At 41.5% G+C, this 27,166-nt stretch overlaps 1 protein-coding gene across 8 annotated transcripts in view; it reads left to right on the top strand.

Moving 5' to 3' along the window:
• NCKAP5 (NCK associated protein 5) overlaps positions 1-27,166 on the top strand; it is a 967,526-nt gene that overhangs the window by 828,308 nt on the left and 112,052 nt on the right. For all 8 annotated transcript variants that reach the window (XM_088794122.1, XM_088794125.1, XM_088794123.1 and 5 more), the window contains 3 exons: positions 12,789-12,890; positions 17,559-17,747; positions 22,958-26,724. In XM_088794122.1, coding sequence (XP_088650248.1) covers positions 12,789-12,890; positions 17,559-17,747; positions 22,958-26,724 — 4,058 coding nt within the window. The remainder of the gene's footprint in view (positions 1-12,788; positions 12,891-17,558; positions 17,748-22,957; positions 26,725-27,166) is intronic.

The raw sequence follows: 27,166 nt of genomic DNA, 5'->3' as shown, positions 1-27,166 counted from the left end.
GCATCACAGGAGTTAAAGCTGTGTCTTCAGGATTAGAGATGAGAAGTCTCTGGAGTGCTGCTGGCAGCAATTTGCAGTTCTGGCATACAGCATAAGTGAGGGTCCTGGACTGAACCCCCGCCACCCCTCTAAGGGAGAAACATGCTGGGATGGCATCGATGCCCTGCCTGTGTCCACAATTTCCTCTGCGGGACCCTTCTCGTCTCTTCTTTCAGAACTTTTTTGTTGTTGTAGACATAGGTAAGGGTAAATGGAGGCCCACAGCCAAGCTCAGCATTAGGAAAAAATGAGGGGTGGGCAACAGAATAAGGGAGTAAGCATATATTTTGGAGAGTATGATGGATTTAAATCCCAGCTCTGCTACTTACTTAAGGTGTAACTCACCATTCGCCTCCTTGAATTTGCCTCTGTGGTCTTGCTGAACTATTTGCAGGAAAATTTCACACTCTCTCTCATCTGGGCTTTTGCATATTCTCTGCCCAGAATCTCTCTCTCTCTCTCTCTCTCTCTCTCTCTCTCTCTCTCTCTCTCTCTCTCTCTCTCTCTCTCTCCCTCTCTCTCTCTCTCTCTCTTTCTCTCTCTTTCTCTGTCTCTCTCTCTCCCTCTCTCTCTCTCTCTCTCTCTCTCTCTCTCTCTCTCTCTCTTTTTCCCTTTCTTTCTTAGTTCCTTTGTTGCAGAAAAACAGCAAGGACCGAGAAACTCAAGTGGCATGCGGAGATTAGGGAGAACACAGCTGTATTATGGCGGGCTCACTGGGATCCTTCCCAAAAGACTGAGCCCCTAGCAAGGTTTTGAGCAGGTTTTTATGGGTTGGGGACTTCCTTGAGTCGGGGAAGGGGTAGGTGTCATCTGGTGGTTGGCTTAAGGTGTGGCTTGGATGGGGTTATGCAGAAGTGGGCTGGGGCTTAGGCTGGGGATTTCTCTCTCCACTGGGGCCACCATTTTAGCTCAGTTCTACGTGGCAGGGAACCATTTTAAGGTTAGTTTCCCCATCACCTTCACCTAAGTCATTGTTTCTTGTTTTTAAAATCTCGTCTTAGGCCTCCCACAGCCCCCTGCTGAGGCTTCCGTGGCCCACAACATGGAGGGTACCTGGTTGCTTGTCCTTCTGCAAGCACCTGGGTAACAGGGACTGTGTTTGTTCCTCATCCTGCCCTTAATATGACAACACAGTGACAGAGAATGTCATAGGAGGCAGCTGAAGTCTGTGTCCAGGTTCAAATCCCTAACATAAACAGTTCCTTAACTCATCTTGTTTCTCATTTTCCTCATCTGAAAATTGGAATTGTAATAGTTTCTATCTGGTTCAGTGATTATAAGGATTAAATAAGAAAAAATAATGTAAGCACTTAGCAAATTACCAGCATGCAATAAGCACTCTATAAAGGCTTTCTTTTTTCTCCTTAGTTTTATTTTTTAGTTAGATCCCAATTTATATACAAAATTGTGTCTCCCTGGAGAGAATGTAACGATCTAAAATGAAACATCACCACCAACACCAATAATATTGCAAATAACAATAATAATGATAATAATATATGTGTTGAATAAATGAATTAGGTTCGAGTCTAGTAAGAGAAGATATCACATTGTACTTAGAGGAATTTCTGTTTTTGTTTTTTTTAAAAACCTAGGTAGTTCATTTTGTTGTCTAATTAATTTATATTGTTATTTTAGTAAATTGTTTATAATAACTTCTCATTACCAGATTTATTGTACAAGAGCATGAACTCTGTAGTCAGATTGTCTGGGATTTAAATACTATGTATGTGACCTTAGGCAAGGTTTTTAGTTCTATAACTAACTTAGTTTCCTCACCTATAAAATGAGGATGATAATAGTTCTTAGGATAGATTGTGACAGGATTTAAAAAGGCTAATATACATGAAACACGTAGTTGGTGCTAAAAAAGAGCTCAATAAATGTTCACAGCTACCGTTGTTCCTGTTGTCATTTTGATTTCTTTTCAGTTATCAATCATTTGCATCTACCAAAGGATCTGGTAAGGAAAATTCCCATAGTTCACTTGGTGGAAGTGACCTAAATGACGGGCTTTAATGCTTGGGCAGAAATAAACAATTCAGCTTGCAAAAGAGACCATTGAAAATATCTATTCCCTTCCTTCAGGGACAAAGAGCAGAATGTGGTAGAAAGAGTTTGGACGTAGAAGGAAGGCACATTTGAGACAATCCTGGCTCTTCCGTTTGTTGGAACATAACCTTGTGACTTTGGATATTTTCCTTAACTTTGCTTATCTTGAGTTCTTCATCCCTAAAAATTAAGATAATAGCTTCTTCCACACAGTGTAAGGATTCATGAGATAAGATTAGGGAAGGGAGTTCACAGGGTCTCCTTCACCCACAGGCAGAAGGAAATTCATTTCTTCCTAATAAATGGTATGTTGGACTCCAATGACCATTGATGCAATTTCCAATAGTCTGGTAAAAATAAAAGGGTCAAGTTTTTTGTTTTTTTTTCTTTTGTTTTTCACCCTAATCCCTTTAGTGCCGTGAAATCAGAGGAAAAATGTGTTCTGCCAATGTGTAAAAAGCAAAAAGCTTCAGATATCCAGGAGACTTTTCAAAACTAAAGCTTGATTTAAAATGTAAAATGTAGTGTAGATAATTTTACAAAACAGCGGGGGCAATTGGAAAGCACTTATTAAAGTACCTGTTAAAGTAATTAGTGATAAAAATGGAAATTTCAAGGCACTTCTGTATCTCTTAGATCCCAGAATAGGCTCAGGCTGTGCTGAATCACTTCCTCACAGAATCAAAAGAAGACAAAAGGGAAGCTTTTGAAGAGTCTTAATATGCACAGGTTAAGCAAGTGTGAGTCATTAGGTACTGCTCTGAGTAACCTGCCCTGGAAGCCCTGACTTTACATCCTATTTCCCAATACTCTGTGACTTTGTTGTTGCATATTAAATATTTCTGATTCTCGTTTGGTTTTGAATAAAGAGACTAAGAGATTTGGGAACTTGAGAGTGAGAGCTAAGCCGCTGTTGCCTGAACATTTATTGCCCAGAATATTATCCTATTCACATGGAACTATGTTACCACCTTGACCCTCACTTCTTCCCCCATGTCACCCTTACTCTATACCAAGATGTCTTTTGCATATTCTGCCTTAAGAATTCTTATGTTTGTTTGTTTTATTTTTTTCCTCATCTGTGTGTTTGGGCTCCTCATTGATAGCGTAGGCTCCACTAATTAGCTTCCTTGAGTCTGCTCATAGTTCACAGCCAGGACTTTGTCCTGACTGTACGTACATGCTGTACATGTAGATGTACGAAGTAGATGCTTCATAAATGCTTCCTGTTGCACTAATTAGAATGGAGGCTCCCGAGAGCAAGCTTTGCTGTTTGCATCCTCATCTGTTTTCTTGCTGGTCCTCACCCTATGGGTCCTCAGGGCACTGTTAATGGAGTTTCGGAAGACAGGGCAGATTTGAGATACTCCAGTCATCAGTCTAAGCTGCAGCTGCCCCAAATCAACTTCCTAGTCACCAAACCAAACACTGCTCCCTTAGGCAGCCACCGGATAATCAGGTTGTCATGGTAGCAGAGACCCTTGAAGAAGGTTTTGAATATAGCTGTGGAATAATTGTTTCAAAGCATTTTATAACCTTGGCTCCGGAGAAGTAGAAAAGAGGATGTAAGAACCATGTCATTTGCAGAGTCACCATCCAGAGCGAAACGGAATACACTCGAGGCACCTAAAGATTGATATGCAAGGCAAGTCTGAAAGAGAAAATAATCATTGCAGCAAGGACTGTTGTAGATGGCAAAAAAGGGAAAAAAAAATGCTATTAAAATTTCAGACTCTGAAGTGAGATCAAATCTTGATGGACATTTTTTCAAAGGCCTCCAGGAGAACATCCGAAAGGCATACTCTGTTACATCAGCAAGATGATTGAATGCAGGTATTATGTTTTATCTTTGCATCCCAAAATGGAAATAATGGCATAATTAATTAAACATCAGCTTTTATCCAAAAAGATTTTGTCCTAGGCTCAAATTTTTATACATTTAAGAAATGACTATATAATACTCAGTTATGTAATAGGCAGTTATATAATGTTCAGTTTTATAATAAATTCTTAATGGGACAGAATGAAACCTATGAAATATGAACCAGGGGTCTGCCACAATATCTCTTGATGGGATTAGAAAGGCTGATGATAAAAATCATGTGCCAATCACATGAGTATGGCAAAAATGTAAGTAAAAATGTAAGGCTTATGTATGAATAAGGTAAAAATTGGGGTTTTCAGATGATTATTTGGTGAATAAAGCTTCCAAAAAAATTACTTTAATCAGACTCTGAGCTATTTTAGGAGATTTCCTTGAACTTCCCTTCAGAGCCTTATGCGTACCTATGAAACTTGCCTTATTACCCAATGGAAGGAGCAAGACTTATTCACCTGGTTATGTCTAATTCAGAGCCATATTTAGAACAAGTCTCTTAGATATATATTAAATGCACCACAAATGTTTTCTACCCCTGTAACAGAGGCTTTCCAGAAAGTGGAAATCACAGGAAATCATATGAAGTTAGCAATATCAAAAGATGCTCAGAGCACTTCCTATTGCCCACTCTAGCCTTGTCTTCCTTGTGATGGGATTAAAGAGGATGAAACACAGCCCAGGGCAAGCCTATCTGAGTTGAGGGAGCAGGGGTGGGGCTCTAGGAAGTTTCCTGGAAGCTGTCCGTTGAGATCAACTCTCCAAAGTAGAGACAGGGGGATTTAAAAACAATGCAAAAGCTGAAGAGCAATAAATTCTTCATCTAAAAAATCTACCCAGGATCCAGTCCACCAGATCAGTAAGGGAGGGTGATCCCTAAACAAGGCCAAGTCCAAATGAGCAACCAGCCAAGACAGTGGGTGCAACAGTGCTCAGCCAGGGAGCTGACAGGAGTGGCTGAGGAGACAGAGAGTAACGGCAGCTGCCAGGATTCCATCTCTTGGGGAGGATGCTGAGTAGTTCAAGATACGCATGGTGAGTGGGCAGATTACAGAAAATTCCTTTACTACTCCTTAAATATCCTACCATGAACTTTTGAGAGTAGAGAAATACCTTGGTTGGTAAAGGAGATTCAGCACAGGATCCTGTGATAATAGCACACTTTCTCATTTTATAAATGAACAGGAGTTCAAGCATTGTGGGCATAGAAGCCATCCCCTTTGACTGAGAGACCTTTTCTACAAGGAGGAAAAAGCAATTCTGGAGAATATAAAACAGGACCGGGATAGAACTCAGGATATCAATCCTGCAGTATCCACCAAGCAGTCAATCAAAGGGACTGAAGCGGATCAGATTAAAAACACTAATTCACGTCCACTTTCTGTTGCTGAATCTAAATTACTTGTGTTGGTAGAGTTCATTAATCAGATATATGCCATATTCCCTCTCAAGACTTCTCTTTTGTACAGATACTTGGCTTTTAATAGTTAGAGGGGAGAATGATTCTATGCATGATTATGGTATTAGATTAATTCCTCACCAAATCTGAATGAAGAGAAGAAAGCCATGGGTAAACGATCCTTTTGTGATTCCCTCTTTGCATCTTAAACTGAGTTAATAACTTCTGAAATCCTGACATGAAAAAATGCACACATTTCTTTTCAAACTTGAAGGAGAACATCAGGAAGTACAGAAGCTGTCCATCATCCTATTTCACTTGATTTTTCCAGCCTGGTTTTCCATGCTGCCCAAATTTCTCAGATAAAGATTTGGTTTTTTTTTTACCCTCACCTTGTGCCACTAAATAAGGACTCCTTGTCTTCCTGGCCTCAGCAATCAGAGTCTGAAAGTTAAGACATTATCTCCACACTGAGCAAAAGCCCAGAGGCAGGATTCTATTAAATGCAACAAGCCTTCACTGAGCATCTGAAGAACTGCAGCTCCTTGAGTGAGGAGAGAAACCGGAAATGGAAAGCTGGCCCTGCAGCACCTTTGTCTCCAGGCTCTGTCATGAACTGGAGAGCTGCAGAATCCATCTCCACTGCTCTGAAGGGGCCACTCGTCCTTCATCCCACCAGATGAAGGCAGCCAGTCCTGGGCACATTAGGTCATGGGACACGTTTCAGAACCGAGCAGAGAACATAATGCTGGCTGGCTGAAGGCAGGGTCGTTCACCAAATATTATTGACCCAGTGTGTGGTTCTGGCCCTGGCTGCCTTGGCATTGCCAGGTCCCCAGAGCTGAGCTTGGTATTTGACAATGTCATGAGGTGTATATTCGGACTATGGATTGCGGTGCACCTTAGCTCGTCACATACGTCCCCCTACCCCTGCCCCTGCATAGTGACCGAGCTAGGCCTTTTCCCCATGAAGCTGAAAGTCTTCAGTGTGAGAAATGACGTTGGTCTTCTGACACAAACATATATACATATGTGACTATGTGTGTGAATATACATATAATGTGTGTGTGTGTGTGTGTGTGTGTGTGTATACAGGTATCCCTTTTTTCGCTTTAAATCACTTTGCTTTTACAAAAAACCTGCATTACGACCTGTTTTCGCTAAAAAAAGAAATCCAAAGAGGATTTTTGCTTTTACAGAAAAAGGTGAAAAGTGAAAATCGTGTTCAGCTTTTTTTTGACACGAGCCCTTACAGAGGCAGTGTGTACCCTGCACAGGGAGAGTGGCCCCACGAAGTTCCTGTCCCAGGAACCACTCAGCCTCTCAGCATCAAGCCCTAGAGCTTTGAACTGGGTCTGTGAGCATCTGCTTTATCTCCATTTATTTTGTGCCTCCGTTAGCAAGATGTGTCCTAAGGTATCAGAATAGCCTGAGAGAGCTCATAAGCGTGTTGCACTTAGCATAAAACCGGACATAATTAAGTGTTTTGACAGTGAAATAAAGACATTGAGTGCGTTGATTTTTTTTTCCGTTGAATTTTGGTTCTGGGAATGCTAAAAAATGTTTCCATATAACTTATTGGTAATTGCTTCTTCACTTAACACCACTTTGGCTCATGAAAGTTTTCGTAGAAACATTCTACTTTCAGATAGCGGAGGAAACCTATGTGTGCGTATTGACTTACCGGTTATCCTGTATGCTATTAAGAGCTTATCTCAGAGGAAGTCTATATCAGCCAGGTTAACATTAGTCATGACAAAACAAACCCACAAATGAATAATGGCTCAAACCCTGTGTCAGTTTACTTCTAGCTCACAGAAAGTCCAAAAGAGGTATCTTTGGTCCTCAGGTGACTGTCTTCCAGTTGGCAAGTCAGGAACCCAAACTCCTTCCACCCGGTGGCTCTACCTTGAAAGCGTGACTCCCGAGATTTCTATGCAGACTTGGCTGCATCAAGCTAGTGGGAGGGGAAAGAGCATGGAGCACCAAATGCCAGAGATGCTCCTGGGCCAGGACAGACATCACTTTTGCTCACACTTCATTGGCCAGAACTAACCATGTCACACGGCTGCACCTAACTGCAAAGGTGTCTGGGAAATGCAGTCTAGCTGAGTGCCCAGAAAGAAAAGGGAAGTCAATTCCCTGTTACAGGGATGAAGAAGAATATATATGGCTTGGCCTACATTTTTGCAGAGCGAATCACTCTGTTAAAAAAAAATAGACTCTACATAGAGAAGCAGTTCAACAATTGTGCACTTCAGATAGAGGGCCAAAATGAGGGAGTAATGTAATCCAGCTGGGTGAGGAATCCACTGTAAGTTAGAGATGACAGAGAGCCTTACAAATGAATGGGGTGTTAGTGAAGTCCTGAATAGTGACCATATTTTAGATAGGTCAGCAAGAGCAAGTGTGCCACAGAAAGAGACAAAAGCATCATCTCAGAAACAGAGCACTCCATCCCTGAGACCACGAAACCTTTCTGGCAGGAAGGCGGGGGAAGACCGTTATTACCAAAAGAAGCATTTGAGTGAAAAGATCTCACTGACCTCTGGTTTGGAAAACTGTGAGGCTAGGAATCTCTAGTATTTCTAAGACCAAGTGGAATCTCAGTTACTGAGGTCATGTAAGAGATGACGTGAGGTCAATTTCAAAACTATACTGAATAATCTTGCTACTTCTCATGTCTAAAACACTTTTAAAAATCATATCTAAATCCAGGATTCATCAAGATTTGCAGGTTAAAGATTTCAAGTTTGAAGTATTTCAGCGAGAGATTTTACCCCAATGAACACTAACTTCAAACATGAATTATAGATAAGTATGTGATACAGAATTTGCCCTCTAGCTAAGCAGGCGGACTTCTTTTAAGAGGTCATGGTATTCTCCTGTCAGTTATATTTCTGACAATAACTTTAAAATAAATTTAGTAAAGTATAGTTGGCATACAATATTATATTAGTTTCAAAACAGTGATTCGGCATTTATGTACCTTACAATGTAATCACCATAAGTCTAGCAACCATCTGTCACTGTGAAAGGTTATTACAATATTATTTACTATATTCTCTGTGCCATCCCTACATCCCTGTGGCCTATTTATATTATAACTGGAAGTTTGTACCTCTTATTCCCCCTTACCTTTATCACCTATCCCCCCACCTTCCTCCCTTCTGGCAGTTTGTTCTCTGTGTCTATTATCCTGTTTCTGTTTTGTTTTTTTAGATTCTACATATGAGTGAAATCATATAGTATTTTTCTTTCTCTGCCTAATTTATTTCACTTACTATATTACCCTCTGGGTCCCTCCATGTTGTCATGAATGGCAAGATTTCATTCTTTTTTACAACTGAGTAACATTCCGTTTTATATATACATATATATACCACCTCTTTATGCATTCATCTATCAGTGGACACCTAGATTGCTTCCATATCTTGGCTATTGTAAATAATGCTGCAATGAACATAGGGATATATATATATATATATATATATATATATATATATATATATATATATATATATATATCTCCTTAAATTAGTGTTTTTGTGTTCTTTGAATAAATACCCAGAAGTAGAATTGCTGGGTCTTGAGGTAGTTCTGGTTTTAATTTTTTGAGGAATCTCCATACTGTTTTCCATAGTGGCTTCACCAGTTTACAATTTCACGAACATTGCATGACAGTTCCCTTTTCCACATCCTAAGCAACACTTGTTCTTTGTTGAATTTTTATTTTTTATTTTTTTACTGCAAATACTTTTCATGATAAACCATAAAAGCAAGCACAGAGGTCATACAAAGTATGTTCTCTGACCACATCAGAATGAAATTAGAAATCAATAAAGTCTTACAACTTTTTTTCTTTTATGACAGAGAAATTGCTTATATTTCAGCACTTAAGTGTATTATGGAATGTGATGTTCCGATGATTCTTTTATAGATTTAATATCCTATATTTAAAATGAAGAATTTGGGAGAGGCCACTGAAAGTGTCTTCCCTGTTAACCCAGACAGGATTTAGGCAAAAGCCTTTGTAAAGTGCATAGTATGTTAACCAGAAAACGTGGGGTTAAATTATACAAATATGAGAAGACATATGAACTTAACTGTATCTTATTGCCTTGTTTATAACCACAAAAATAGAAACAATGTTAATATTGACATTATTACAGTAACAAGACAAAAATGAAGGTAAAAAAGAAAATACAATATGAATAAATGTTAGGATGTTAATCATTACCAAGATTATAGTGTCAATCCATCAATGGTTTACCTAATACTCCAGGAAGTTCTGCATGAATTGAGGAAAGTTTCAATATGTCCATAATATTTATCGACTTTTTAATAATAGACATTCTGATAGGTGTGAGGTGATATTTCATTGTGGTTTTGATTTGTATTTCCCTGATGATTAGTGATGTTGAGCGTATTTTCATATATCAGTTGGCTAACTAACTGTATGTCCTCTTTGGAGAAATGTCTATTTGGGTCCTCTGCTGATTTTTTAATCAGGTTTTTTACTTTTGTGATGTTGAGTTATGTGAGTTCCTTATATATTTTGAATATTAACCCTTTATTGGCTATCTCATTTGCAAATGCCTTCTCCCACTCAGTAGGTTGTCTTTTCAATTTGTTGATGGTTTCCATCTCTGTGCAGGAGATTTTTATTTTGATATAATCCCATTTGTTTATTTTTGCTTGTTTTGCCCTTGCCTAAGGAGACATATCTAAAATGCGTTGCTTTAATTGTATTTCCCATATGTACATTCTACCTGCTTTTCACTGAGATTTAAATAAAGCACAAGCAAGATCACAGCACCAGTTTGAAAAGTGATGTGCTTGCTCTCTTGCACTCATGCTCTCTTTTTCTCTGTCCATGAGAATATATTTATTATAATATTACATATACATACAGAGATGTGAAAATATAAGCCTTTCATGCAAATTCTTATTATCAGAAGTGTAACATCTATGGTTTTGTGAGCTTTTGTGGTTATTTAAGGGAAGTTGTTGAAAAGATAATATTAACCTACCATTTCCTTGCCTATAGCCTTAACACGGAAGTAGATTGTCTTTTCCAAGTCAATTTTTATTTGCCCTACATATATGGAAGCAATAACAACGAACGATTCATTCATATCTTAGCCTTGAAGAAATTACCTACCGCCTACTCTCAGTTATGACAATTGATTGTTGTAAGGCTGTGTGAATTTCAGCAACTGTCTTCCTTATTATCCCTTCTGTCTAAGGCAATACCTCTCCCTACCTGTGAGGTAGGTTAAGTAGCCACTTTCATCTTTCCATTGCAGGTGAGGAATCTGAGAGGAAGAGGTGCAGTTACATCCCCAAATCTGGTAAAATCTGTGCCCTAGAAAAGACTGGAAATGACATCTACTGGCCTTTGCCCTAGGACCTGTCCCCTTTCCCACATGACCTTACCTATGTCAATGGAGGAAACTGACCATTTGGATAAAAACCACTGAAATGTAACATCATTTAGGAGGATGGGTTTATACAGACACATATTCATGCAGAAAGCAAAGGATGACATCATACATCTGATAAGAAGAGTGAAATGTACCATGAACTGCATAAGTCAGATAACTAATCTATAAGGACTCTTCCCCAAAATCACGTGATATACCACTCAAAATCATTATTTTTGTTGTTGTTGTTGTTGAATGTCATTTCCCATAAGTTCTTGGACTGTTTGCACATTGATAAATGTATTCTTAGGTCTCAGAATGTTATAATTCTTTTGGCATTTTTCCAATCTTTAAAACATATTTGTGGGTGGGAAAAGTATAAAGACATCTTTTTCTTTATAGACTATAAGCACCAATTGGGTAATTGCTGACTATTACACAGTGGCAGGTTCTGGGGATTAAATGATCTTTGCCTCCAGAAAACTCAGATTCTAGAAGGAGCTTGCGGTAAGGATTATAAAAATTGGGCAGAAACAACATTTTGGTTCTAGTTACCTATTGATGTCTTAATTCTGTTGGAGAATTTTCAAAATAGCAAGGAACCAGTTTAGGATGTATGCCCTTTTGGGTGAAAGTAACTCCAAAAAACACAGATTGAAAGAAACAAGAGCATATGGTAGGTCTGAAGCAAGTAGTGATTTGGAGCTTCACTGATAAGGAAGCAGGAGAACTGACCCACAGCAGAAAAAATGTCTTCACTCCCGCAAAAGGATGCAGGAGTCCTACTGTAGCGCCCCTCCTTGAGTAGGTGCTGAATAAAAGTTTGTTGATTGACCAACCAACTGAGCAAGTACATAGGGCTCTCACACAAGTTCAGCATGAGGGGAGTCAAACAGGGAATAGAGAGAATGTGCTCGTTTTAGTGGTGTTTACAATCTCTGCTGACAATGCAGTAGCTCTGCTGGGACGAAGTGACCCGTGTGACAACCTCTGCACTCTGAGATGGTCCTAATGTTCATTAGTGGCAGAGAATCTCAGGCATTTCCTGGATCATCATCAGTATGCAGCAGAGCCTTTCCAGAGAGGAAAAGGAAGAGAAAAACTTTTCAGAGGCATGGGAGGCATGCGTAGGCTCCTTATCTACTTACTCGATTTGACTTTTTACTCTCTAAAGTCACGAAAGTGGCCACCAAAAAAACCAGGCTACAAGTACCACTTTTAAAATGTCATCAGCCTAGCAGAAAATTAGACGTAAATCACAAGTTTTATTGTATTTGCAATTAAACAGATCAAATTTAATGTGCACAGAAAAGCCTTAGTAATTAGTATAAAGATTAATATAGTGAAATGTCCCTGGTTTTAGCGGGCCTCCCAAGCAAAGCTGAAATAAAGAATTGAGTATGTAATCAAATAGTGTGTGAATATTAATGTACAAAATCCAAGTCCCCAGATCCCTGATGCAATTATTTTGTATTCACATTAATTGTTCCTAACAGGTAACATGAATGACTTTAAGTTAAAATGTGACCAAGGGAAGATTTCACAAGATCAACGCTATTTAGAAATAAGGTCACTTTTATAATTATTTGCTCAGATTTTAACCACTGCTCAACATAATAAGGTTAACATGGTGGTTGTTTTTCAATGTGAATATCAAAAGCTAATTTTCATGCTAGCCAATAAGTGTATTGGGGTATTCACAGTTTTTTTGCTACTTATTTCTCAACTACTAGTTATGTTTTTCCTACAGCTTATTTTCCATCACAGATCGACAGACTGTGAAAGTGTGATTATTGTTTATAAACTACTTTGCACATATACACATGTATATGTATATATATATCACTGATAAACTAGAATAAACGTTTTTGAGTTGTTTTATGTATTATCCAATCTAGAAATGTCAACTCTTTTGAGATTTACCTGTGCAAGGCAGGATTTTGAAACAAAAAAACTAAATCATCACTACTCAGTGTTTCTGCTGGTTTTTACCTAGAAACTGCACTCACGCATCTTAGATCTTTCATCCGGAGATTTGCTTTCAGAGGTGGAAAGAAGCCGAAGTCTGACGCACTCACGAACTGATGTTGAGATGCACGTGAGTTTCCTTTTGCCTTTAGAACACTTGTTTAGGTTGTTATTTCCCTTCCATCAAATATGATGTCACCAGTGAACCATAGCGCACACCCCTGAAGTATTGTCAGGCAGATAAAAATGCTTTCCTTTCTTGTGCGCTTTGAAATTCAATATTATGTCCCCCAGCTGATAGAGTGAGCAGAAAGTGTCACTCTTGGCAAAAATATCATAAATCTTGGCTTTGTCCCCAGGATACCTTTTGGGTATTGATTACATCTCAAAGTCTCTGAGAAATGGTCAAGGAGCTTTTTATTAAAGCCTGTGTCCTATATTAGTCATCTTACTTTTATGATATATTATGTATGAACTTTTAAAAATTCATGGGCTGTACATTTCTTTTTTCTTTAGCTAGGGTTAGCTTTGTGCTTACTTGGCAAAACTTGAACCATCGTGGCTTTTAACTCTCATTGGCATAAAAAAGGTAATTTGAAAAACGCAAGAGCCAAATAAATATATAATGAAAATGTTAGGCTTAAAACAATGACAGATGAACATCTGTGGATAACTGGGTTTCTATTTCACTGTGTAATTTTATAAGTGTAGATGGGATGTTCTATATCAAAGGTAAGTATTCTCAAGTTAGATTGGAATGAAATATTAGTGGAATGCTGTCACTTTAAGTACTTAGGAAGACCTTAGCGGCATCCAATCTATAATATAGCCTTAAGGTCAGGAATATTTTAAGTGCAGTTTTTATCCACAAAATTCTTACCTTCATTCTCTTCACCTCTCTATCCTTTTGTTTTGTTTTGTTTTGTTTTAACTAAGATTGTGCAATTTTCTTTTTATTGCATTCCTCACGATAACGGTTATAAAGTATATGAGTGATTCAGGATGGTAATCTAAAATATACTTTGAATAGTGCAAACAGGGTGTATTTTGCCAAATAATCAAAATAGTTAAGATGGTGTTGCCATGGAAGCCAATATACATGTTGGCAAAGAAGAATTTAATAATAACCATTGTCTATTACTAATTACAACTCTTCTCAGTAGGAGACTTGGTGGCCTGTGTATGTCCAAGGGTCCTGCTATTGTTAAGTGCCTTCCTTGGTGCTGTAGCTGAGTGGCTAGGACCTGGGCCTGACATCAGAATCCTGTTTTGGCTGGGTGACCTCAGGCAAGATATTCACATGTCAATGCCTCAGTTTCTCCATCTGGAAAATGAGCATAATGATGTTTCATTTTTATTTCTGAGAGTTGTGTGAGGATTAAATGAGATAATATATGAAAATACATAACATAGTACCTGTTAACGGTATTGGCAATAACAAGATCCCTGCCGCTTTAGTGCTCTTCTGTTCTTTTTAAGTATGCGGCACCATGCCACTGCCACAGAAAAACATGGCTCAGATGGAGAACGATAACTGAAAAAGGTATCTACTAGCATGTCGCTTCCGCAGCTCACTTCAGTGATCCCTGGAAGCAAAATACACCCACTATTGGCTATTTGCTCATCATGGTTTTTACATCAGGAAGTCAGACAGTGATGGCGTGTCAAGGAGTATAATACAGGGTCCCTCAGGGAGGCTATAAACTTATGATTTAGTTCAAGAGCCAAGACACATGTATCTAAAACTATTTTAAATAATAATAGCAACACCTAAAAGTTACTAAGCATTACTATATGCCAGGGGCTATTCAGTCTTTACAATAATTTTACGTGGTAGGTGTTTTCATTATCTCTATTTACAAAGAAAGAAACTGAGGCATGGACGGGTTAAGTAACTTTCCCAAGGTCAAACTTAGCAAGTGGAAGAGCCAGGATTTAACCAAATAAATGCTCAATCAAGGAACAATTATTCATGGGAGTAGATACTCCTATGTGATAATCTGTGCTGATGAAGGAAGAAACTGCAGGAAAAAGGAGCTCACTTGGTAGCCATGCTGTCAGGAATTCTGGGTCCCTTATGAAATTCAAACATCGGTTATCCAAGGTGAGGAAAAGATGGGAGAATTCCCCAGTAGGGAGAACTAGCCCTTTCTTCTTCTTTGCAAGGAATCACTCTCTAATCAGTCTCTCTCTCGCTCTTGCTCTCTTGCTCTCTCTTTCGCTCTCTCCCCATTACACTGGCCCATGGGTGGGCTCAGATCTTTCCTTTGCTCCTTCCTGCTCAGCACAGCCCAGGTCAGACTGTGAGATGACACAGCATGCTACCATGAAATCCACATAAGAGGTAGTCTCCTCTCATAGCTTCTCCCAGGGGCTTTCTACTCAAAGCATGGGTCCTGGACCAGCAGTATTGAAGCATGTGGTCACTTGTTAAAAAGACTGCATCTCAGGTCCCACCTCAGAATTACTGAATCAGAATTTGCACTGAACAAGATCCTGGATGGTGCACATTAAAGTGTGAAAAGCCTGGCTTAGAGGACACCTCTCTGCTTAAACACCGCACAACCCCTCCTTTCTCCATGACATTGACAGGCCTTTCACCTCCCTGAAATAGCTTCCATCACATCTGGGCATTTCAAGTTCAAGATCAAGACAGGCATCAGTTCCTTCCTTCTCCAGCTCGTCTTTTGAGTTTTAATTTCCTATCATCTTAATCCAGCATCTATACCATAGCTACACATGGGCAATGACTGGGCAAGGATGCATCTTGTTAAAGGAGGCCTGGGAATGGATTTAAGTTGTAAAAATGGGTATAATTTTGATAGGTGTAGTGGGAAGGGATAGGTAGGAAAGACAGAGGGAAATGTATATGAGCTTCAGTACCTTGGGAAAAGGTAGAGTATAAATTATGACTGAAAGCCGCACAGAGTATGGAAAGGGCCATTGGAGAAATTAAATCTGGATGGCCTCGCAGGGCAGAAACACAATCTCTTTCTGGATAGTAGACATATCTGTCAGAGCAGAGGTAGTCCTAAATAAAACCACCACCCTGCTGTCTCCAACAAAAAAGTATGAGAACAGGAAAACAGGATGGAGAAAATAACACACATGTAGAAGTGGAGCATGCTGTGGTATGTCTGAGAGTTCATTCCGGGCATGTTCCAGGTGTTTGCAGTGGCTGAAGCCTGACTATTCCGTGCTCTTGTGCAATGGGACCACTGGTGGGAGGCATCTGTTGACATACAAATATGAACTCCCCTTAACTGTTACACGCGGCAATAAACAAGGTTATAAATCAATAGCTATCACTGAAAACTGGATTTTAAGACAAGTGTGTCCTTTCAATGATATTTAGAGCCAAATTTCAGGGGGGGAAGAGAGTAGTAAAATTTCTTGGCATTTTTAAATCACTTCAAGAGATCGCTGTGTGGCAAAAAATGAAGTATCGATAGCAAGGCAGATGTCTAACATTGAAAATCTCACATTATTAAGCATTATGGATATTGATTAGAAAGCAAATTAAACCTGCCCTCGGTACTTATGCAGGGGTTTCATACTTACAAGTACTCTCAGAACAGCATTACCTTCCTTCCCCAAGCTGGTGGTTAGTCACCATCACTTGGAATTGCATTTGGAGAACACTGATAAGTACTCAGGTACTAAAGGCACCCATAAAGTGTCAATAAATTGCATAAGTGAGAGGCTTTGCCGTTTTGCAAGTGACACAAAGACAGATGGTTTCCCATCAAAGAGTTTCTGAGACAAAGCTTTATATAGATAGGAGACTGGAATTAGACGGTAATGGAGAGATTCCATTCCCGTGGTCGGGATGCTAAATTAATTTCGCCTGTCCAGTTTGTAGAGCCTCATCTGTTACATTAGAAGCCTATAAAGTGGCTGTCAAGATGTGCTGGGATGTTACAACTTTGTTGCCCATGCCTTATGCACACCTCCTAGAATTTGAACCACCTGGGTCATCTGCATGGGATCCAGACCTCTTTGATATGAGAGTCTTTACCATTTGGACAGCCAACCGATAGGAAAAGTCCCATTGTCTTTTACAACAGAGCCTCATTGCTCCTGAATTTGGTGTTCCACTGTACATGGCTTCCTAGAAGGTGGTACAGAAATGCTCCAGATGTTTGATTCCTGACGTAGAATGATGCGTCAGAGCCGTAAGGAACCAGAGGAGTAATCTGGTAGAACTGCCCCCTCTGTAAATGAAAACGTGAAGGTCCATGGAAGTTAAGTGTTTTACTTACTCTAGATCCCATATCTAGTGGGTGTTTATCCAGGTCGCTAGACTCCCAGTCTAGTGCTCATTATCTTGAACTCTAGCCAAAGATGCTGATGTGTCTTCTTCCTTTTGTAGCATTAGAGTCATGTTTTGATATTGATCTGATTCTTCCACCAGTATGACTGGTAAAATGGGAAACTACCATGTGATACTTCTGCTTAAATGATGATGGTAGCTCTCAATAGTTAAGCACCTACTTAGTCCCGATTCTGTGCTATATGCTTCTCATCTAGAACCTCATTGAGTCCTTGCAATAACCCTGAAAGGTAGGCAGTATTATCATTATTCACTTTTTAAAATAAAAATATAGCTCTAAAAGATTAATTTCCCCTGGCGTGTTAGTAAGAGGCAGAGCCAAGATTTGAGCCCCTCATCTGTCTGACTCCAAAGTCTGTGCTTCTACACACTACTCTATATTCCTTTCTACTTCACTATGAATTCGAGTTGGTATTTACTCTCCTCTAAGCAAAGCCTGCGCTGAGAGCTTTCCTACTTTTTCAGGAATGCCAGCTGAATGCAAAATCAGGAACCCCGGCTTTGAAATGCCCTGGCTTGGGGGTTGTCATCCCTGGTCCTCTCTGCCCTCGCAACAGCTGCAGCAGCAGTGAACTGTCTCTTTCGAGCACCTGCAGTGAGTACTCCAGCGGCTCTTCCTACACATGGCATGATGGGAAGAACCTCAGGAAAAGGGTAAGGCCTCCTTTCAAGGTGCTTCAGCATCAGAGTGAACCAGAAAAGAATTTTCTCCTGGTAGGTAGGTAGGCGGAAGGTGGGAGGGAAACCTAAGAAGGAAACGACCATTTGCTGAGTACCTGTTCATTTACTCCTCTCCGAAACTATATAGGCAGATATTATTCTCCCTATTACATAGAAGAGGAAACTGGCTCTAAAAGGTTAAGTTGTTTGCCAAGAACCACAGAGCACGCGAGGAGTAGAATAACGGTTTGACCCCAGATGATTTGGACATCATGGGAGGGAGTTGGGGAGAGGAAGACATTTCCATTCTGTGCTTTGGTGGAGCCTCCCAAGTTGGCAGATTTCTATCATTCTGGAACCTCAAGCTCTGGCCTAATGGAAATGACCACACGTTAGACCAACTCAGTCATCTCCCATTAGTTTTACGGTCATTTTCTATCTGTAATGCTCAGAGAGCCTTGCTACTGTCCACTGCAGATGAGAGTCAGCAAGACCACTGACCAAGCCATCCCAGACTGGGCATCCCATGGCAATACAAAGAGAATGTTTTGTTTTGTTTTTCCAGAGAATAGGGAGACTGATGGATGATCTCAGGAATGGCCAAGAGTTTGGGAAGTATCATTCACTTTGTAGGAATTTACTGCTCAAAAACAGCATATGTTGTATTAACCTCTTCTCAATGCTGTAGCCTCATACAACATTAATTGATTGTAAATTAGAGGACAGCGTAGTAGAGAGAGAAAATACCATGGTAGATGGCAGGCACAATGGCTCAGTGAAGGTGGACATGTCCTACTTAGATTCCAGGAATTCCTTTACCAGGCTTTTAAATAACTCCTTGTGGGGACAGAGCCCCAGAGAGCAGTTTCCAGGCTCTCGGCCTCATGTGGAAAGGTGCTGGCTCCGGTAGTAGATGGCCGTCATCTGTGGCTAGTTGGCCATCAGCTGTAGCCGGTTAGCCAATTGGCCACTAATATAACTGCCGTGGCTATGCTATCAGAAAACGGGGGCTAGGAAGAAGATGGTGGTTGAGCTAGCAAGTGGCGGAGTGTGTATTGCGGATTGCAGAGAGGCGGATTGCAGCTAGCAAATGGGGAGTCGGTCGCTTGGCAGAAAAGCGGACAGCTGGTCGCACGTTGTGTGAATCCAGCCTCCAGTGAGACTATAGTGGTATGACTCCTCTACCTATGGCTCCGCGGGTGTTCCTTTTTGGCCTCACCATATCCTGTGTTCTTATGTGGGGAGCTGGACCAGAGGCCCCACAGGCCGCCCCGCACGACACATGGTGCAGCGAGCAGGGTCCCCTACATGACACTCCTATTGCTAAAATGACTCCCATCTGCCAAGTGGGCGCACACACCTGAAGATTTCTGCATGCTTTGAACAAACATCTTTGTGCAGTGGTGTATGCCAAGCATTTGAAATACCGTAGCTGTTTTTGCAGTTTCCTAATATGTAAGAAAAGCAAAGACTACACGAGAACAGAAACCCCAAATCAGACTATTTGGAGGTCATTCTTCTATCATTCTTATAAATTTGGTTTACAATTTTGGAAGCATAGAAACCAGGACAATTCCATAAATGCCAGAAGATATTGGTGATGGGCTAGTTTTGTCACACTCTGAACAAGAACTTAGAAAAATATTTCAAACTTGAATTTGGAGCTTCTTTCCTTGGACTCAGGCTTCCAAAGCAAAGTGAGGAGCCTGGTGCATTATCAAAATTGTTCCTTCTGTCATGTTCGGAATTCTGAAGAGTGACTACTAGGGGCCTGGCAGTTAATAGATTTGGAAGATGGTCAGGGATGTTCCCTCTGACTGTGAACATCACTGGCCCCCAGAGACCCTCGCTCTGCTATTTCCACTCTCACAACTCTTCCTTTCTCTCTCTCCCAGAGCCTTTCCTTCCTCCCTTCGTTGCTTCCTTCCTTCCTCCCTTTCTCCCTTTCTCTTTCTCTTTCTCTCTTTCTCTCTCTCGCTCGCTCAAATTCTTCCAAATAGAACAATTCTTGATTTTCTAGGGAAACCTCTTCCCTGAAAAAGGAGCAATAAGGTTCTTAAGATACTTCATACACAGTCAGATGGCCATCATCTGGAGATTCAACCGGGTCCCAGATCAGAGTGTCATGGAGTACTAGCACACCCATCACATCTCATAGAGTCAAGTCCCAGGTCTCAGGGACCAGGCAAACTAGACCCAGTCCTATGAAGATATTTTAAATTTATATTATTTAAGGAACTGCTATACTTCTTACTACATACCAGATACTCATTTACTATTAACTTACATAATAAATTTATATAAGATTAATTTGAACGTGAATACAATACTAATTTACATATTAGTAAATATATGGCCAGTGGCTTTTTTTCTTTCTTTTTTTTTTTTTTTTTTTTGTGGTTCACAAGTATTTTTTCAGTACTGTTTTCTTTAGAAACAGAAAAGAAGCACACATGGAATGCATTAGCCTGCACTACTTGGAGCATCTGGCCCTAATTAATGAGTAATTAGTGTGCGCCACACAGCTTTGTTAGCACTTCATAAGAATTAGCTCATTTAATGTTCAGGATAGCTTATTAAGTAGGTTCTCCTACTCCCCCCATATTACAAATGAGGAAACTGAGATGCTGAGAAATTGAGGAACTAGTCCAAGATCTCATAGCCATTAAGTGGAAGAGCTGGGCAGTTAGTTCCAGAACCTCCACTCAACCATTTGGCTGTACTGGCCTGGTTGAATCAGCCTAAAACTTGGAGGAGTTCTTTTAATTGTTGGGATCGATTTGTTCCCATTAAGACCAACAATGTCCTTTAAAAGAATGTGTGGAACTCTTGTCCAGTCAAAAGCTAGAAAAGGACTGTGGACGTTAGACACAGGGCCCCACCTTAGCAGCATCTTTCAGCCAACTGCTCCCCAGAGCAACTCTCTTCCAGCTTTTCCAGCAAAGATTGAAGTTGCCTGTGGGAAATGCCGGCTGTGCCCCACTATCTCCCCCACCCAGGGATTCATGCTTTTTTTGTTTTCTTTCAAGTTTCAAGATTGTTCAAAACTTTTCTTAGGTTATTAAATCCCATAACCTCCTGTGGAAAACTGATTGACGGATGTGGCTAATCTCACCAGGTGGAGAGCCTGGGCCCTGGGATGAATTAAACCACAGCGTGGGCAGGCTCTAAAGAGGCCGAAAGGAGGTGGGTGGGCAGAGTCCGAGAACGTCTTCTACGGGATGAACAAATTGGCCTTTTTCAAGCTCTTGCGGGGTGCTTTTGCCTGGCTTCTCTTCTTTATTGCGAACGTGACTATCAAGATCATGGAAATTCTTAGAAACCCAAGCTGTGGCAGCCCACTCTCTGGCTGGTTTATAATACCCAGACTCACTAAAGGGATTTCTTCTGATTTCTGAAGGAGTTTTTAATAGTACAGGGGAACAGGAGGGAAAAGGGGAAGGAAGCATCACCAAATAGCATCTAACCATAGCAACGTATGACCCTGAAGAATTTTCTAAAGAAAATATGTAATTTGAAAAAGAAAAGATAATTAAAACATAAATAAACAATATGTATTGTTGATCACAAGAATTTTTATGAAATGTCTTAGAGGTAAGCAAATGTTCAGAGCTTACTAAAAAGCTGAGATTCCATTGTAAGTTTCTGACACTTTTTCAGCTTCTACATGTGAACACACAGTTAGTGTTCAGAGTTATGGGCAGGGGGCAGCTGGGGTGGAGATGTGAATGGGAACTTCACTCTTAGTCAAGATAGGTACAGAGTGCACATCTGAAACCACCAGATGCATTCATTGAGATTCTTCACCATTAATATAGAGCCTTTAAAAGAAAAAAAGAAAGCATTTAGCCAGTGCCCACATCCCACCCATTTTCCTGAGTGCTGGTTTGTGATTAAGCTGTAAGTTCCATTCAAGAGAAGTGTGGCGATGACTTCTGATCTCTATTATGACATTGACTAATATAGAGGGGAGAACAGAGGCGAACCTTGACTCCAGTAGTTTAGCACTGAGATTAGAGTTCAGGCCCTCGAGCCAGACTGCCTGGGTTCAAATCTCCACACCATCACTTTGGAACTGAGTCATAGAAAGAGCACAGGAAACCAGAGCTCAAATCTGTGCTTCAGTTCTTCCTTCGCTGTGTGGCCTCCAACAGACTGACCTTACTGAACCTGTTTCCTCCCTAGTAAATGGGATGATAGTGGCTCCTTCATGCTGTTATGCTGAAAGTTAAATCGAAGCGCTGTGTAAGTGGCTGGTACACAGCAAATGTTCAGTCAGTGTTATAATAGTTCCCTCCTCTGCCCTTCCATTTCTTGGTATCAATGCTATGAAAAATATGAATGTCTATGTAGAATGCAATGTTTGTCCTATGCCATTTCTTTGTCACTTCTCCCAAACTAACCCCAGTGTTGGGGTAAGTAAGAAGGGCAAGAAATTTACCTTCGTAGTTAGTAGGTGAATCATTGCTATGGGTTCTAACAACAAATGCCCCTGATGTATGTATGGATGCATTTCACAGATGTCCTTTGCCTATCAAATAAAGTCATGAATTCACATGATATTCTATCAGCTGTTAGAATGGAAGGGCTCATAAAGACAGGGACCAACTTACTTTTCCATTTACCCTCTCTACCTCTCACATATACTGTACAGGGAGGCCATATTGTCTCTGGTTATTCCCTAAGTGTACCTAAAACACACCTGCCCAAGTTAGATCTTTGCCATCCCGTTTCTTCTAGCTGGAAATCATTCTCCACATTTTTAAACTAAGGCAAACCTACCTACATTTTAAAGGCTACATAGGTTTAAAACAACACATTTCCTTTTATGGCTTTTCCAAACCATCACGTGTTCTCCCTCCTCTGAATTTCTGGAGTACCTACGACATTTGCACTTCTCACTGGTACCCTTGATGTTCAGTTATCTGTGCCCACGTCCTCTTCTCAGTTTGGGTGCTTGCTCCTTGAGGGCAGGCCCTTATCTTCTATTCCTTCAAATCGAATGCTGCTTAGCTCAGAACCTGGCAAAGTAGAGATTTGCTACATACTTAATGAATTAATTTACATTCATTAATTAATGCATGCCTTTATTGTGAATATTTATCAACCACTAGAACAAGCAAAGTTCAGTGGTGGACTTCCCCTTCTATACATTTGTGATCCACGTGATTCAGTCATTTGTGATATCTACTTTTCTTTCCTAGCAATCATCACAAAACTGGGATAAAAGGCTAAGTATTGATTCTTCGCTCCCAAGTGGCTTCGCTAGTCCCACAGATGAACTACCTCCAACTCGTGTCAAGGAAAGCCACATTTTGGAAGGACTAAGAAAGCTACAGAAACGAAAAGTGTTACTTGAACCCCCATCAGTGATAACCAAATGGGGTTATAAAGATTGCATGAACTCAAATGAAGGAATATATTCTCCTGGAATTAAGAGTAGCAGCCTCAATGAGTATCCACCCTGCAAACCAACTGACATGGGAAGCCCCTGCAAGGAGCCCCACAAGGCATTTGTTTATGACACAGATTCCCACGATGATGCCGATGAAGAATCTTCCTCCTTAGCATTGATTCAGGCCGTTCCAAACCAGGCGTGCCGGCTGCATGCTTGTAAGTTAACCCACAGTGTTTCTGACAGTCTATTTGGCTGGGAGCTGAATGGAAAACACTTTTCAGAAGGCACATCCTCAGTTTACCCCAGGGAAAGACCTAGAAAGCTGAACAGTTGTGCCAGCAACTGTCCCTTGGAGAAGAAAATGTGCCCAAGTGTGCAGGCAACTCAGGTACTGAGAGAGAGGGGTCCAAGCAGTCAGGGCCACATGGCTCTCAATCTCCAGCTTTCAGACACCGATGACAATGAAACCCTCGATGAGTTGCATATAGATAGCAGTGATGAGAAAAGCCCTTCGGACTTGTCATTGACTGCTGACACTGACAAGTCCATGGAGAATCTGGACCTCCTCGTGGGACTTGGAAAATCTCAACCTGAGTCTCCTGATGAGGAGGAAAAACAAGTGCCCATCCACATAGAGAGTAGGCCAAAGACATTTAGTTTCATTAAGCAGCAAAGGGTTGTCAAAAGGACTTCTTCAGAAGAATGTATTACTGTAATATTTGATGCAGAAGATGGCGAGCCCATTGAATTCAGCTCTCACCAGACAGGCATTGTCACTGTTACCAGAAATGAAATTTCCATCAACCAGGCCCCGACTGGGCCCAAGGCAGAACACACTGAACATTTACCTCAGGGAATTGCTCACTTACAGCCAGGAGCTGCTGCAAGAGACTATCCTTTCTTAAAGAGATCTGAAGCGGAGACTGAGAAAAACATTCCAAAAGATGGTGTCAATAACGTCACCGAGGCACCCACTGAATCTTTCAACCCCAGGATAGTAACGCAAAATACTCAGCGCCAAAAACAGGCCAAACCGACACATAATATGTCATGCCAGAGTAATTCTAGGTCTTCGGTATCCATGGGTATCTATCAGAAACAAAGTCTGACAAAAATCCCTGCCAGGGGCAAGTCTTCACCCCAGAAATCAAAAATAATGGAGCCTGAAGCCTCCACAAGAGGTCCCATAGCTGGTCCAGTGACTCTTGAGAAATCACCAGCCTTAGCTCCTGGGAAAATCTCACGGTTCAGGAAGACTGAAGGCCCAGCTCACCTCTTTGATGTACAGCAAGATTCACACATTCCAAAACACCCCACCCAACTTCCTCACACCTCCAAGATGTCCAGCAGAAGGGATTGGGTCCAGTGCTCCAAGAGTCAGATTCCAACATCGCAGTTGCTGTCAAGGCCCCTCACTGAGCCTAGTGATGATGGGGAACCCCTCATGAAGGATAAACACTGTGACTCTGGGGCAGAGGCAGAGGTGAAATCACCTTCGCCCCCACCTCCTCCAGGCAGGTCAGTCTCCCTACTCATCAGACCCAGTTACGACTATTTGCCACCATCTTCATCCGCCAAGCCCGAAACCAGGGTCCCCAATGAAACAGCAAAGACTGCATTCAAATCCCCCCCTCTGAAAGGATCCTCTGCTCCTATTATTTCTTCTAATCAGACCATGACAGAAGTACAGAGAAAGAAACCTTCTGTGGCCTTCAAAAAGCCCATCTTCACTCACCCTCTGCCCTCCGCAGAGACAGTGATTCAAACCAGATGCTCTGCTCATTCCCCCTCCAGCTCGTTTGTTGTGATGGTCCCAGGGCCCCCAAAGGTCTCTCCAAAGAAAGGTGTCCCCAAAACCCCACCGCACCAAACACTGGGGACCACACAAACAGACACGGGGCTACGGACTCCCAAGAATTGTCCTTCAACCCATGAGCCACTGGAAATATCCTCAAAAAGTGTATCTCCAGGAAGAAAAGGACAACTGAGTGATGGTATCTCCACATCACCCAAGCCTTCTTCCTTAGGGATAAATGACTCGTCATCTTCTCGGGTTAACAGCCCCTCATCATCTCCATCTTCCAAAAGCCATAATGCCCCACATGGTTGTCAAAACGTCCATGAGAAAGGTTTGAAAACTCGCCTCCCAGTTGGGCTCAAAGTTCTCATGAAATCTCCCCAATTGCTCAGGAAAAGTTCCACGGTGCCAGGGAAACATGAAAAAGACAGTCTCAATGAAGCCTCTAAAAGTTCTGTGGCCACGAGCAAGTCTAAGCCAGAACACTCTGAGAATCCAACAAGCCTTGAGACCACAGCAGGTGAAAGACATGTGACTCCTCTGGGTTTACAAGCACATGACAGTTTGGCTGAAGGGCTTCCCCTAGAAGCAGCAATGCCGGAGTCACTGGATAATCACATCCCTGGGACGGATGGAAAAGACGGGGTAGAAAACAGGTCTGTAAAAAGATCCCTTTCCTCCAACAAGCCACACCTAAAACCAGCTCTAGGCATGAATGGAGCCAAGGCCCGAAGCCAGAGTTTCAGCACTCACCCAGGCGACAAGCCCCCCACACCCCCCATGGAAGGGCCAGGCAAAGTTCGAACTCAGATTATAACCAATACTGCTGAGAGAGGCAATTCCCTCACCCGGCAGAGCTCCTCCACGGAAGGCTCTCCCAACAAGTCCCCTTCTGCCCCCATGTCTGACAGTCTCCCCAATGCTGGGAGACCCCTGGTGCATGTGTCCTCCAGGCAGGGCTCTCTGGGGAGCACAGGCAGCTCCAGCAGCCAGCATGGAAGCCCAAGCAAGCTGCCTTTGAGGATCCCTCCAAAATCTGAAGGGCTTCTCACCCCACCTGGACCGGAAGACCCGCAGGCCTATGTCCAGGGAGGATGCCCCAGTGTAGCTGCACCTGAGGAGGCCGGCAGCGACCACTGCAGGTGCCCACCCGCCCCAGCTGACTGCCCACGAGCCCTGCAGAGCCCAGGGAGGTCACAGCGTCCAAACAGTTTTGAAACAAGCAGGACCCCCAAGCTAGAAATGTCTGGAAGGTATCCAGATACTTCTATAACCAGGACTAATGCTGTGAGCCCAGAAGCCCCCCTCTCACCCAGCATCGAAGAGAAGGTCATGTTGTGCATTCAGGAAAATGTGGAAAAGGGCCAAGCGCAAACAAAGTCCACATCTGTGGAAGCCAAGCCAAGGCCTGGGCCCTCCTTTGCCAGCTGGTTTGGTTTTCGGAGGAGTAGACTTCCCGCTCTCAGTAGTCGGAAAACAGAAGTCTCCAAAACCAAAGTGGACAAGAAAGACGCAAAAGGCTTGGGGTTTGGAAACAAGCAGCTAAAATCAGAGAGAAAAAAAGAGAAAAAGAAGCCTGAGCTACCATGTGAGATGGAAAATGAGCTCAACAGGGACACTGAGCTGGCAGATCATCCAGACGGTGGATTACAAAGCAAAAATAATGTGAAAACACCACAAGACATTTATGACCAAATGAAGTTTGAACCGAGAAATAGACCCAGCTCTGTAACATGCGCAACAAAGGATACCTTTATGACAGAACTTTTGAACAGGTAACGCATGGGCAAAGAGGGTGGCAATGTCTAGAGGTCCCCCCACACCCACAAGGACAGTTGTTTGCTTCCTGAACATTAAACACCAGGCAAGCATGGTTTTCAGACAAGCAGAAATGCATAATAGCAGTCTTTTATACATTAGCCAGAATTTAAACAATGAAATAAAAGTAAGCAATAAAATGATAATTTAGTCCATGTTACTTTGTTAACCAAACCAATGGTCTTTGAAATTAGAGAATGGTTAAATTTTATCAAGGTTAAAAGAAAATCAGCCTACACTAGGAACCATGCAAGTACCCACAAGGCATGAAATGGAAGAAAATTTAACATACCTTTTTAAAGTATGCCGATCTCATTGACTGTACCAAGCAAACATATACTTACCGTGTTCCCCCCAAAATAAGACCTAACCAGAAAATAAGCACTAGCATGATTTTTC

This window comes from Rhinolophus sinicus, chromosome 17 (assembly GCF_057876585.1).
Source record: "Rhinolophus sinicus isolate RSI-liver-muscle chromosome 17, RSI-T2T, whole genome shotgun sequence".
Classification (NCBI taxonomy): Eukaryota; Metazoa; Chordata; class Mammalia; order Chiroptera; family Rhinolophidae; genus Rhinolophus; species Rhinolophus sinicus.
Note: the sequence above shows the minus strand (reverse complement) of the source record. Positions and strands in the feature narration are given on the sequence as shown.